The sequence below is a fragment of the Nymphaea colorata genome, chromosome 14 (genome assembly GCF_008831285.2).
Source record: "Nymphaea colorata isolate Beijing-Zhang1983 chromosome 14, ASM883128v2, whole genome shotgun sequence".
Taxonomy (NCBI): Eukaryota; Viridiplantae; Streptophyta; class Magnoliopsida; order Nymphaeales; family Nymphaeaceae; genus Nymphaea; species Nymphaea colorata.
Genome location: NC_045151.1, coordinates 4,703,430 through 4,719,064, shown reverse-complemented (window position 1 = coordinate 4,719,064; position 15,635 = coordinate 4,703,430). Strand labels below are relative to the sequence as shown.

The window sequence follows — 15,635 nt, the reverse complement described above, 5'->3', positions numbered from 1 at the left end:
AGCCTGGTGGGCAGGCAGAGAGAAAAAGTAAACTTCTGTATAAAATCATTCCCAACTGTTTGATCAACTAATAATTAAGAAAAATTTCAAGCTTTTATAAAAAGGTATCCAACAAATTAGCCAACAAAAGCCATTTACCACATATCAACAGATTAACCTGCATATAATCTAGTTACACATTAATTGACAAGTGAAAACCAAATTCCTAAATGACAGTAACACATGATAAGTGTTCAAGCTTCAAATGGATGTTCAGAACTCACAATATTAAAACTGACAAATAAAATTCCTGTCTTGTTTCACGGGATCACACATCTTTAAAAACTGAACAATCGAAAACCAAATTCCAATAAGACATTCTTACAAACAACTGTTCTCCAACCAATAAAGATGCAATCTTGAGAACCATATACTATACAATATAATCTAGACTTTCTTCCCTGTCAACTGTCTGAGTAGCCAATGCTTCCTTCTTGCTTCTCTCTTTCTTCTCGATGATGATGGCTTTTCTATATCCAACTCTCCAGAGCTTTTCTCTGTTCCTTCGTTTTCCTGTAAATTATGATAAACATCACATAAGTTTAATCATCTTAGTTGTTTTAAGATAGAAAAAGACATGAACTCCGTCTGCCAGCAATTCCCCGTAAATATGCACAAAATTTTTTGTCATAGCTAGTAAAGGAGCTAAGTCTCATATGAGAGCGTCAAGCTTGGATGGAAGCTCACATAAGCTACAAAAAGTTTCTTATGAGGGCAAGTAGCATGATGATAAGCTCATATAATCAGTAAAAAGTTGGATAGAAAATTGGATATGAGAAAGTTGCTAGTTATATAATGTACAAATTATACTATGTAAAAACCATAGTCCAGTGAAAGTAAATAATTCAAGCATCAAAGTGCCAACTCCAGGTCATCCTAGAGGCGGCCTTTTATCTTTTTTCCCACTTTTGGAAGTTTTCGTCCATATGACTTTTTGTTTCTTCTAATTCTGTGTTCGAAAGGTTAAATGTTTACTTCCTGCACTAAGAATGAAACTAGGTCTTTACTCAAGACACAAGTGCCAAAAGACGATCACAACCACAAATATATTTATAGTAATTAGCCACAATCTTCAATCATGTCACAAAATGTGGTAACAAATTCGGTAGCTTCTGTTTTCTCCATGCTTTGTTAAGACCAAAAAGAAATATAATCTATCTGATTTCCTTAATAAAGAACTAGAGCAATCAAAATTGGTCTGTGTCCTTAAGAAAAAGATGCTTGATGATCTTTGGATTCCACTGCTCCATACCCATGATATATATATTGTAAAAATATTGGACCCCATAAAATTGCAGATATTAATGACAGTTCTATGTTTATGCTTATTAAAAACAAGTTTCCATTTTACATAGATCCAATTATAAACCTAGCTGAAATAATGATTCAAGTCTTCAACTACAGCAGCAGCAAGGGGGTTAGCATACTGGAGCATCCCATGACTATTTCGTGGGCTGCCACAATCTGAGATCCATTGGCTTCAGTCCTCTCTGTGAGCCAAAGCACGCATGGGACCTGGAGGGAAGTACTAGCCAAGGGGTTTTCAGTGCCAGCAAGGGATGAAATATGTTGATTTGGCAGAAATTTTCCCAGGTTGATGTTGTCTGGACTGACCTATCTGTGCACACTTTAGATAACATCTTGCAGATTTTTTTTATTCTGGATCGAGGACGGGACATTACTGAAAGAAAAATGAAAAATGGACTTTTGAATGTCTTAAGCACCCATACTGGATTAACCTAAATTCCCCAAATACTTATCCAATATTATCTGGTGATAAACAGGTCTTCATTTTAACTTTTATTCATTAGGATGATTGTATATATCAGGTCTTCATTTTAACTTTTCCCAGGTTGATGTTGTCTGGACTGACCTATCTGTGCACACTTTAGATAACATCTTGCAGATTTTGTTTATTCTGGATCGATGACGGGACATTACTGAAATAAAAATGAAAAATGGACTTTTGAATGTCTTAAGCACCCATACTGGATTAACCTAAATTCCCCAAATACTTATCCAATATTATCTGGTGATAAACAGGTCTTCATTTTAACTTTTATTCATTAGGATGATTGTATATTCTGTTTGGAAAGAAGTGGCCGTGGGATAAGCAATCCTCACAATTCATAGGGATTCTATATGAGAACTTGAAAAGGTGATCAAGAGAAAACCTACCTGTTCCTTGAACGAGGTTACTGGATCCTCCACAGATATCTGTAACAGAAGAAATTGCAGTTTATATTGTAGCAGTAGCAATATGCAATTACTAAAATAAACCAGAGGAGCTAGTGCCATTTATACACACATACACATGTGCAAAGATGTGCTGATCGTTGCTTACTTGTTAAGAACCATGATTTGGTCGATGTATGGGATACACCTGAAAGGTTAATAAATTTATAAAAGACTTAGTTTTCTGTCATCAGGTTTTTGGCATTATATAAGCTGTGAGACCTTGCTTGTTCATGATCATCTAAGCAAAAAACTTGCCAATTGTTTTGACATATCTTCTCTGCTACATCAATTGTAACATGATATACAAAAACTCCGGTTTAAGTGAAAAGAATATGCAAAATCATGTAAAACAGGTGCATGGGTCTTTGCCGTCTCTCTAGGTAAGTGCACACATACACATGCACATGCATATATAACAAATGAAGTACATAATTCTTTACATTCTGAGGGAACCATGTAGTCCACAATATGGACAAGGCTATGGATTCCTTGAGGCAGTGGGAGTAATGATGTTTATAAACATCATTAAGGTGAGAACACTAACTGTTTATTATACAACGTATGTGTATCAGTATGAAATAAAGCCATATGAAGTGTCTCCAAAAGTTTTAACATAACATTTCTAGTGCAATTGGTAGGAAAGAACAAAAGGATTGAGCATACCTGAGAATGGAAGTTCTGACCGTCCATTTCATGTCCTCCTGTTGACTCATCAATTGTCATCGTGAAGGCATGAATGTGTTGCTCCATTGTACCACTGTTGTGTGGCATATGGCTATGTCTTTCAGCTAATTCCTGAGTAACTTTCATGTTTGCTTCAGCTCTAGAAACTTCTAGGCCCTGTGAAAGTTCAGCAACTTTGGAATCATCTTCTTCATACTTTTCTTTTACACCTTCTATTTTGAAGCTTGCATTTTGGATTAGACCCTCAAGTTCAAACTTTCTCTGCAGCTTTTTCTCAGAACGGAACTCATAGTCAGTACATTTTTCTATAAGTGCTTTCAGCTCCTGTTCTAGCTCCAAGTTCCTTGACGTTGACTGGCTCAAATTACATTCCAACTGCTTGATTTTCTTCTCAAACCTTTCTTGCTCTGCCATAATAAGAGCCAAATTTTCCTTCAACTTGCCCTCCTTTTTGTCCGACTCATGGCGTGACATCTCCAATCTGGACACTTTTGCTAGAGTAATTTCTAATTCTTGTGATAGTTTGGAAACTTTAAAGGCATAAGTTTCACGTTCCTTTTTTGCATCCATGAATTTTGATTCAATCAACCTTATATGTTGCTCAAGCTCATGCTTCTTAAGTCTTGAATTCTTCAAAAGTATTTCTAGTTCAACCACCCTCTTTTCTGCAATCTCTGTTTTAGAGCGTGAAGTTTGAATCAAGCTTTCAAGCTCAAGGCATTTATGTTGACTTATATTGGCACGGCTCTCATGTTCCACACGTTTCTCCAAAGCCGCTGCCAGCTCACTCTCCAACTCCTTAATTTTCACTTTCGACTGATATAAAGTTGATTCAATATGGATAATCTCATTTGAAACTTTCTTCTTTTCCTCCACAAGCTGTTTGACACATTCCGTGTATTCCATCTCCTTTGTTTTTGCACTTTGTAGAGAAACTTCTAAATTAAATATTTTTTCTAGGGAAACCTCTAGTTCTATAGAAACTTCAGATAACTTACTGTGATTTTCTTTTGATTCATTTCTCATCTCCATGTATTTTGTTTCCATGGATCTGCATTGCTTGTGAAGCTCACATTGTTCCTGCTTTGAGTTCTCTAATAGTAGTTCAATCTCAACTACCTTTCTTGCTTCACTCTTTGCTTTTGTATCAGAAATTTGGATTTGAAGTTCAAGCTCCACACACCTCTGGTGGCTCGCCTCAATTTTAGCCTCCATTTCAATACATTTCATTCCAAGAACTTTTAGTTCTTGTTGTAGCTCTGATTTAATCGAGAGGGACTGTTCTAGATCAAACTCCAGTTGACTGATTCTGCCCTTAAATTTCTCCTGCTCTGCCAGGATGATACTCAAATGTTCCCTCAACATGGTCTCTTTTGTGTTTGCTTCACACAATGCAAGTTCAACACTTGATAATTTTTCTAGAGAAACTTTTAGTTCTTCAGAAAGTTTTGAAGTTTCAACAATATATCTTTCAAACTTTGCTTCTTCATGCTTTGCTTTTGAAGTTGCTATCTCGATTAGGCCTTCAAGCTCAAGGCATCTTTGATCACTTATGTTGGCACAAGTCTCAGACTTGGTACATTTTTCTGTAACCACCTTGAGTTCTTGTTCCAGCTCTAAGTTCCTGAATGTCGACTGGTTGAGATAAGATTCCACTTGCTTGATTTTACTCTTGAGATTTTTCTGCTCTTCCCTGGCGAGAGACAAATGTTCCTTCAACATGATTTCTTTTCTTTCTGAGTCATGCCATGCACGCTCCAAACTTGAGACTTTTGCTAATGAAACTTGCAGATCTTGTGAAAGTGTGGATACTTTGGAGGAATATATTTCACATTCTTCCTTTGCATTCAGCAGCTTCACCTCAGTAGACCTTGTACATTCTTCAAGCTCATGTTCCTTCTCTTTCGAGCTCTTGAGCAGTATTTCCAATTCAACCACAGATTTTTCGGCATTCTCTACTTTGGAGTGTGAGATTATCATGAGCTTTTCAAGCTCAAGGCAGCGCTGCTGAGACACATTGATACGACCCTCATATTCTACACATTTCTCTGAAGCAATTACTAGACTTTTTTCTAACTCCTTAATTTTGACACTTGATTCACGTAAAGCTAATTCAAATTGGGTAACCTTCTCAGAAAACTTACTTCTTTCTTCCATTAGCTCTCTTCTGCTTTCCATAAATTTCACCTCCTTTTGTTTTGCACTTTCCAGAGAAACTTCTAGACTAAGAATTTTTGCTGAAGAAGCCTCTAGTTCCACAGAAACTTCAGATAACTTGGTGGTATATTGCTTGCATTCGATTTCCAATTCCATGTATTTCGTTTTCATGCACCTGTAGTCCTCTTCAAGATCAATTTTCTTTTGCTCTATAGCCTTCAATAGTAGTTCAAGATCTACTACTTTTCTTCCCTCCTCCTTTGCTTTTGAATCAGATATTTTGATTTGGTATTCAAGCTCCAAGCACCTCTGTTGGTTCTTGTTGGCAAGTTCTTCATGGTCAGTTAGTTTCTTTTTGACAACTTTCAGTTCATGTTCTATCTCCAACTTCCTTGAACATGACTGTTGTATTTCACATTCCAGTTGCATGAATTTTTCTTCAAGTTTCAGCTTCTCTTCCATGATGATAGCTATTTGTTCTCTCAATAGAGTCTCTTTTGTGCTTGCTTCATGCAATTCAAACTCCAAACTTGACACTCTTGCAATGGAAATTTCAAGCTCCTTTGAAAGTTTGATAACTTTTGATGCATACTTTTCATATTTTGCTTCAGCTTCCTCTGCCTTGCAGTTTGCTATTCTAATGAGGCCTTCAAGCTCAAGGCATTTCTCATGGCTTCTATTTGCATGGCACTCATAACTAGTGCATTTTTCTGTAATCACTTTCAGCTCCTCTTCTAGCTGGTCGTTCATGAAGGTAGACTTTTTCAGTTCTATTTCCAAATGTTTCACTTTCTTTTCAAAATTTTCCTTCTCTACAGTGATCAGGGTAAATTGTTCCTTCAACTCAGTCTTCTCCTTCTTAAGGTCATGTTGTGCAAGCTCCATGCATGACACTTTCGCTAGAGAAACTTCTAGATCATGTGAAATTTTAAAAACTTTGGATTCATATCTTTCACACTCTTGTTTAGAAATGAGCAACTTTGTTTCTACGGACCTTATGCACTCCTCAAGCTCATGCACCTTCATATTTGAACTCTTCATCACTATCTCCATCTCAGCCACCTTCGTTTCTGCAGTCTCAGCTTTGGTATTTGAGATACAAATCAACTCTTCAAGCTCAAGGCATCTTTGATGAATAACATTGGCACGACCCTCATGTTCTACACATTTCTCTGTGGAAACTATCAAGTCGCTTTCCAGTTCCTTGATTTTCAGTGTTGACTGATCCAAAGTTAATTCAAGATGACTAATCTCCTTCAAAAGCTTGTTCTTTTCTTCCCAGAGCTCTCTTATGCTTTCTGTTGACTCCAACTCTTTTTCTTCTGTATTTTGCAGAGAAACCTCCAATTTGGATATTTTTGCTAAAGAAATCTCTAGCTCTGCAGAAACTTCAGAGACCTTGCTGAAGTATTTTTCTGATTCAGTTTTCACCTCCATATACTTTGTTTCCATGGTTCTACATTGCTTTTCAAGCTCAATTTGTTTCTCTTCTGAGTTCCTTAACAATAGTTCAAGCTCCCTATTCCTTTTTCCTGCATCCTCAGCTTTGGCATTTGATATCTTAATCAAGTATTGAAGCTCAAGATATTTTTTATGAATAGCGAGGGCCTGATTCTCCTGCTCCAGACATCTTTCTGTCACAACTTTCATCTCTTCCTCCAGCTCACAGTTTCGTAGAGAAGATTGTTTTAGAGAAGACTCCAAATAGACTATCTTGTCTCTATGCTCTGTTATTTGATTTTTTAGAACCTTGTTTTCTTCTTCGACCTTCTCTAGCATCTTAGACAGCTCAAACGTTCTCTCTTTGAGCTCGAATACTACTTTATCCACCTCAGCACTTCTTGCTATGCTATCATTTATCTGTTCTTCAAGCTCCATGTTCTTTTGCCTCAAGTGAACCAATTCTGTGTCTGTTATCCTAAGCTTCAATTCTGCTGCCTCTTTGGCTGAATTAGAGACTTGAACTATGCTTTGATATTCAAGGTTTAACTTTGTAGCTATTGAGGCTCGAAGTTCAGATTCACCATAGAGCTCTTGAAGAGAGTTCAGTTTGAGCTCCAATTCATCACAACGTGACATAGCTTCTTCCAAGTGGGAGTTTGACTCAACTGATTTACAGGCAGATACTTTCAGTTTGTTTTCAAGATCAATGACTAGTTTTTGCATGTGATGCAGTTGAGTATTAAGTGTAGAGATGGTGGCCTCTGCATCTGCCTTCATTTTTGACATAGTAGACATCTCCTCTTCAATGGTTAAGTTCCTTGCTTCTTGTCTCTTTAGGTTACTCTCCAGCAAGATTGTCTTCTTCACCTCTTCCATTAATTTCCAGTCTAGCTCCTCGAATTCAATTACTTTGGACTGATGCTCTTCTTGACATTTGGCAAATGACTTCTTCAACTCAAAGACTTCTTGCTTCAATCTCTCCTCCGATGCTATCCTCAAATGTAATTGCTCTTTTACCTCGACAAGAACTCTTTCGCTGGAGGCAATCTTTTGCTCCAAATCTGCTTCATGCATTTTTGAAAGGTTGAGCTCGGCTCTTACTACAGAAAGCTCTGACAGTGCATTCTCAACGGTGCATTCTTCTTGTTTGTGCTCATCAATTTGTTTGTATAGCTCACTTAGTTGCTCTTCAAGTGAAACAACTTTATGTTCCATCTTTCTGGCATCTAAGTTGGTCTTTTCCAGCAAGCTCTGCAACTCCAAAGCCTTCTGAGCCTCTCCCCTCAAGCATGCCATTTCTTCCTCCAATTCTTCCGTCTTCCTCCTTGAAAATTCTAGCTCAACAGTTAACCTTTTTGCTGCTTCTTTTGCATCCAATAACTCACACTGAAATGCATCTTGTGAGTTAAGAGCTGATTGGAGGACCTCACTCTGGGAATAATACATCTGCTCATATTCTTTTATCTGCTGTTCGGCATATTCAAGCTTTTCATTGAGGTACTTCTGCTTCAGTTCAAGGTCAATGGAGAATCTGGTCCTTTCCACCAATTTTTCCTTCATAAATGCAAATTCCTTTTGCAGTTTAGATTTCTCAATCTCTGAAAATTTGATCTCTGTGTCTAGCTTTTCTAAATACAGTTGAAGAGATTTCATTCTTTCATGCATTTCTTTTAAACTCTGATCCCTTGCACTCCATTCTTCAACAGAATAACCACTCTCTAACTCATGGTAGATGTGAACATTTTTCTTCATGCCAATTAATTTATTTTCTACCTTTGTAGGTCCTTCATCAAAAGATATGACTTCTTGTTCTTTGGCTACTTCGACAACCTCTGTGTGGCCTGAGGATGCATTATATTTCAATGACATTTCTTCACTTTCTTTCAAGTTAAGAGTTCCACTTGGAACTTGTTCCTTTCCCTGTAGGAAAAATGTAAGATTTGTAGGATTTGTAAGATTAATAAAGTAGGAAAAGATAGAAAAACCAGCAAAATATGACATAATTAGTCATGTAATTGACCAACAAAATGAGCATGAGGGAAAGACACAAATGGCAAAAAAAAAAAAAAAAGGAGGTGGTTGCAATCATGAACAGGCATATGCAGAACATGAACAGGTATATGCAGAAAGGACTAGAAGGTGTACAACATGCTGACAAGAGTGAAGAAAAAGGATCTTATAGGACTTCCAACTCAAGTTCACAATAACTAAGATAATTATTTGCTGGTTACGAGAACTGATAAGGTTGCTATTTGAGAAAGTAAAGCAGTGTTCTCTTGTTTTACATGGTAAACCTATTCAAATACATCAATTCATTTGGGTTTGAATGTTAAACCTATTCAATTTTTCTACAAATTAAGCTATACATTATATACAGAAGAGAAATTTATTTTGTTATGTTATGTGAGAATAAGGTGAGACACAGTTGTTTTCACCCTAAATGCTTAAGGTTATCATGCTGGTGTGAAGTTCTGCACAGAGACAGTCAAGGGGAGAATCATGTGTGGGAAACCATTGTAAGAATGTCAGTTATAGATGCCAATTTTGATAGCAGCTTTGATAGAGCCTAATAATGGTGAATTTCAGAAGGATGTCCCTCCAGTATGTTTCAGTCATGCAAAACAAATGTAAAAGCTAAATCTGTTACGCATTTTATTTCTAAAATAAGAAAAAGCCATTTAAGTTTATACCACACCTAGTTTCATTCATCATATGCAAAAAATTGTAGTTAGAGTTATGTTGCCGTTGCAAGATAAAGTCATATGGCATGATATTTGAAAATATTCAGCTTTATCAATCAAGATAGATGTTCATATGTTAAGAAATTAAAAATGATCAGGAATAACAGGAAGAGAAAATGAATATAACATGTAATGTAAAATCTGTGAGAGGAATGTTGTGGTCAAGGTTATGCTTTTACAATTCCCATGCGGTGACAAGAAATATAGATATCTATGTTTAACAGCAAGACATACATAGAATGATGAACATAATAGCACGATGGCCACAATTATTGGGTTCCAACTTCGCCTGTTTGTTTATAGAATTACTTAGTGACATTCTTACGTTTAGTCTTCCTATAGTAGTATGCGTTGTTGACAAGTATTATCTTATGCTCCTCATCATCTATGTCACATGTTTGCATGTGTGTGTGTGTATATATATACTTACATTTTGTGTGTGTGAAAAAAAAATTGTAAGAAAAATTTATTGTAGTAAAAAGATTTTGAAAGTAAGAAATAAAAATAAAAAGGGACTCTACTGAAATAATAGCAAAGAAGATGTTTAGACCAGAAAGACGTACACAAAAACCCTAATTGGAGAGGTGGAGCCCAGACAAAACTTTGAAAAATAATGTTTCATCAGTTAATATTTTTGAAAAAATTATTTTGGCTTCTGTAGAAATTTTGGAAAACATAGTAAAACTTATACAAATTTTTCTTGGCCCCCTCCAGGAAAAAACCTTGGTCCTGCCACTACCTAGCCCTTTTCATTCTCAGCTATTCTTCTTTTTCTTTCTCCCTCTTTCTCCTCCTCCTTGTTCCTCTGTTCTTAGTGATGGGTTTTAATGGTTCACAACACAGATACCAGTATGTAAAGCTGATATAGAAAGAGATGGAAACCAGAGCAAGTTATACTTTATGACCTTTAACAAGGGACCATGTGTCATGAATTACAAATTAACAAAATACTCCCATAAGATTATTAAACTACTCCTCCGTTAAAAGGTGGGAACATGTCTTCCCTTGTTAGTTACCTAACATGCAAACTACATAAATTTAAAATTGAAATGCTATGAATTAGAAACTTGTTTATTTTAAAATGAGGAGGAGAATATTGCAAATGTAAAAATGGTAGAAGAAAGAAAATACAAACAAATGAAAAGCAAGATGAAAATAGTATGAAGCTAGATAAGATAAACAAGGAATAGATATAATTGTTCTTTATTTGTATATACTGTGAGTGGCCTCCAGGAATCTTAACTATATATCACATTGGTGGAGGCAGTGTAGGTTTTTCTGCACACCCGCCAAGACATATTCATGAAATTGCTATCTACGCATTCATGTTCATATTTTATATGTTTATTTACATATTGGTGCCATTTACCATATATTTGAAGGCTCTGAAATAAGGTTACTTCGTAGTTGCATCCTTAAGCCAATCATTTTTACCTTAGGTAAAATTTCTTAATAAAACAAAAAAATGCTTTTGCCCTAAGAATCAAGCGCATCTTATGAGGATAGGGGTCCAAATTTCATTTGCATGATTATGAGGATAGGGACCTTCACGTCTATACGCCAGAGTTTAAGTGCATTTGAAAATCAACTCACCAAACTTTTCGGGCGCATCAAGTCCCATCTGATCGACACAGGAAAACACGAGACATTTTATCGATGCAAAAAATTGGAAATTATTGATAACTTGCTGAAAGAGTATGGTGCATTGGAATCTATTACTCATAGAAATTTCATCGACGAAACAAATCTCACTAGTCCGAGCCAAATATTTATGGGGTGTTTGGCAGCCTTGAATTTTGATTTTATAGTTAAAATTCTAGAAACAAATTCTACCTCAAACTGGAATTGGAATGAAAATTCCAGTTTGAGTTTCCTTATGTGTTTGATAATTTGGAATTTTGTTTCGAGAATTGAAAATGAAGTGTTTGATAAAACATGAATTAAAATTATAGAATTGATGAGTCAAAACCATCATGACATGTGCCCCAAAGAAGGACGAAAAAATTCTAAAATTCTGGAAACAAAGTTCCATCCAGAGTAAAATCACAATTCTAGGAATTTGATTCAAGAATAAGCCTATATGTTGAAATCAAAATTCTTTGTTTGATAAGACAATTCTCATTTCACCAAAAATGAAAATGTTAATTCTATAATCTCACAATTCTGGGCTCATCGAACACCACCTAAGTGTCAAGGACTGCTATTCAATCTCCAAAAAATGATCAGTATCCAATTAAAAACAATGAAGTTTTAGAGCAGAATAGGCCCCATTCCCCCCTACAATCTCAGGTGAAGGTTCTATCATTAATCATCGTTCTAGAAGGAAGCATGATTTAAGATCTACTTGGCTAGGAGGTACGAGATCTACAATGCATATAAGATTTAAGATCTGAAATTATCCAAGATGTTCCAGACATGGATAGCGGCCTAGTTAACAACAAAACATCCTAGAGGATCTAAAGTAAAATGGTTCATTAGTTTATGGTCCAATAGCCTCAAGGGGCATAGCATAACTGGTAGGGCTAGGGGCCTGTAGAGAGACATGTCTTTACTTCAATTCATGTGGGGGCAATGTCTATGTGTTTTAAGTGGTGGGGCATGGTACCTGACTTCAAGGGTGCACCATTGCCATTGCCGATGCCAATGCTGTACCTCCAAAGCAAGTAAAAGAGGATTTTGGGCTTCTAAAAGTAATGGTCCAATAGGCAGAGAAGGAGAAAGGAAAAGGCAGCAAACGAGTCTGAATAATATGTATTTGGCTGATACAAGGTCCATAGTGTGATTAAAACCAGCAAATACAACCCACAGGAGTTTAAAAACACATATAAACACAAGAAAGAAGTGTATATGAAAAGGAAAACAAGAAATTATGTATGGCATATATATGGAGGATTTAGATAAAGTGAAACTGTTCTGGATCTGAAAAACTTGCCGATGATGAATAGTAAGCACAATTGCTGCAGGCGTAAATGGCAGGGATATGGTTTTTCACTTTTAATCTTAGCTAGAGGGACGTCTTATATACTTAGACTACAACCAATTTTTATCTTAGTATGACTTTTGATGATGTACTTGGATGAACTGAATCAGATCCATTTAGTATATCCCGATAATCTGATTATCTGGTCACAAGATAGAGAATGAGGAAGGAAAGAACAGAGATCAGGAGCTTCGAATGAGTGAAAAACTGGTGAGGTTGATTTGGAGGGACCAAAAGCACCATCAAGCTTCCCATTTTGGATGTGTTCGAGATTTGAGATCCAATGAAATAAATGGTTGAGGCAAGAGGGCAAGGAGGGTGGGGGGGATCAAGTGGGAAAGATACTTTTATACGTTTTAATTTGATCTCGAATCCACCTTCTTTTTGGATGTTTGGACACAACCATCTTTCAATCCAAACGCGTGAGGTTAAGCCAAGTCAAAAGTTGTCGTAAATTAATTTGATATAAGATGAAAAACTCCTAATTTCCGGAGAATCTCCCGCAAGATCAAACTTAGTCATAAAATGCAATTTTTCATGCCTGATGACTCGGTACATGATATAAAAGTTGTTATCTTAAATTTAGAATTTTGTAAGCCAAGAAGTTGGATCACTTTTAAATCTTCATATGTTTCAATTTTGCAACACAAAAACATATTTTGAAGTAATTTTATGAGGATTATATATATATATATATATATATATATATATATATATATATATATATATATATATATATATATATAGGGAAAGTGGTATGATATCCCAGACAACTTAAGTCAGGGATAAAAACCAGACATGTTAAATTCTTATAAATAATATTTCAAATAACATATTGACATTCCAATATAGTTATAAATACTAATTCAACATAGAATATGTTTTAGTTGAGGTTGTTTTTAAGGAAAACAATGACTTCTATACTATTCAAAGTTTGAAGTCATACGAGCTGTTCAATTTTTTATTGCACTAAGAAATGTTAAACTGCAAAAATGACTAATTCAGTATATGATTCTCATCAAAACATTAAAGATCATATCGATACGGTATGATTATACAAAAAGTATTTCAATAATCATTTTTTAGTAGTCAGGTTTCATTCCTAACCTAATGGCCTGGTATCTACCCATTGCTGTATATATGTCTTTTGTTAATGTGATGCAAAAGTAGTTCCCGATTTTGGTGCAACACCTTCAAGTCTAGTAAAATCTTCAGGAAGTTCATGTAATGTTTAAATTGCAAAGCCGGTTATTTTTTAAGACATTTTACTTATGATAGTAGAATGCCCCAACAACCTTATGCGATGCATCATAGACCCATGTGTAGTGTCCAGTGGTTGGGACATTCTCCGTGGAATGCATTAGCAAACAAGTTTCCCTCCATAAGTTGTACCTAAAGATGGGTGCAGACAGAAGGTTACACCCAAGGAAGAGGCTGCTTGGTATTTTGTAACAATTTGCCCTGAAGACAGATTCATTTAAGTTAAGGAAAAGCAGACTAATATGGGTTTGAAAAACTTTGAAACAATTATACGTTTGCAGTAAATGAGATTAATTTTATGGAGATATCTCTAAGAAATAAATGAAATGTATAATAGAATGGATGAGGTAAGATTAGATCTTATGGTGCAATCCCACGTATGACCACATGCTGACATGCATGATGTGAATCTGCAATTAGTAGGTAGTACACCACCCCAGAAGGGTGAGGATCGTGTTAGGGCAGGCTTATGAGTGTTTGGTAACAAGCGCTTGGTAACATGAACTCTGCATTCTTTAAAACAGTGTTTCCTAAACATGTTCTTTTTTTGGAACACATTGTTCTTGTTATCAAACACCCTCTTAGGTGCATGCTAACACTTAGTGCCCCAATAAAATAGTTGGGTGGCCAACTCGCCGAAATGACTGGCTCATCTCAATTCTTGAAAGAGTGTGTAGAACTGGTGGTCTAGCCTCATATAACAAATCCTAAGACCAGCAAAGTAAGGGCAAGGAAGAGGACCAACCTTGCTCAAAGGGCAAATCAGAGTGCTCTTTATTCAGATTTGGATTTAAATAAATGTGGACAGATCCGAATACTCTTTATTCGGATTTGGATTTAAGTAAATATTGACTTGAGTCAGATTCAAATACAGATTGGATCAGATATAGTTTCAAATAAATATCCTATACTTAATACATATAATATGATTTGAATTCACCATAAAATTGGATTCAGATTTGGATGTACTTTAACAATCTGATTTGGATTATGAATTCAGATTTTGGATTCAGCATGATATATATTTTTCTTCATATGAGTTCGAATATAAATTTGAATCTGAATATATAGATATCCAGAAAACACACATATATTAAAAGTATATTTCCAATTTGAACCCAATTATTGATATCTCTAGTTTGAACCTAGCAAGTTAAGTTTTGGACCCGAACATCAGCATATTCAGCTAACCTGGATGGCTCCCGTTTCTCATCACTTATCTAGTATGCATTTTAATTATAACCAGGCAAAGGATTTCCCAAGGTGCTTCACCAAACTAAAATCACTTATCTGGTTACCAGGAGCAAGTAATGGACTGAGTTCTGTTGAGCATGAGATTGACTAATTGACCAGTAAAAAATAATAGACCTTCAATGTTCTTTCCAGGTTTTAATCACACTAAAAAAAAGTCTTTACAGTATAAACTAGTGAGGCGTCGTGAATAACAATACTACTATGATAAAATAATGCCAAGATGGTATATAACTACACCACACCTTTCCACATTCTGTGATGTTGATAAGCTCTTCTCCTTATCTAATAGTTCTTTGGAGAATACAGCTCAATTAATCATGTGCTAATTACCTTTGGAGAAAGCAATGAAGTAAGGCCCTTTGCATCTACCACTTCATTGGCTCGGCCTCCTACTGAGATTGCATGTGTTCTCTTTTTCTGAGATGACAAACTTGAACTAGAACTAGAACTCGAACTCGAAGTTGAATGTGCTTTCTTGCTATGAAGTGAAGTCCCTTGTGTCTTCGTTTCCCCCATTAAGCCGCCAGTCACGCCCCTTCTGCTCCTGCTGATAAACGCACATTTTAGTTAGGACTAACTTTGTGAGGTCTAACCCCTTTTTTACGAATATTTCAAGATGTTACAACTCCATGTTGCTTTCTTTAATATTTATAAGCTTTGCTTTCGATTCGTAAGTGCTTCATTCAGAATCATGCTAATTAAAACTAAAAAATTTAATACAAAGACAATGAGTTTCATCATGGAACAACAGCTTTGTGGGAACCATGGGAAGTCGTCGTCATATATTCTTTTATCCTTTCCCGAAAGATTTATATGTTCAACTACTAGAAAATTTCTAT

General features: G+C 35.8%; 1 protein-coding gene across 1 annotated transcript; it reads right to left on the bottom strand.

Moving 5' to 3' along the window:
• Positions 1 to 209: 209 nt before the first annotated feature.
• On the bottom strand, positions 210 to 15,312 carry LOC116267664 (uncharacterized). The gene is made up of 4 exons (XM_031649530.2): positions 15,127 to 15,312; positions 2,941 to 8,481; positions 2,218 to 2,256; positions 210 to 552 (listed from the first exon to the last, which is right to left on the bottom strand). Exons 1-4 carry the CDS (start codon positions 15,310 to 15,312, stop codon positions 427 to 429), a joined length of 5,892 nt encoding a protein of 1,963 aa, XP_031505390.2. The 3' UTR covers positions 210 to 426.
• Between the last annotated feature and the right edge of the window lie 323 nt (positions 15,313 to 15,635).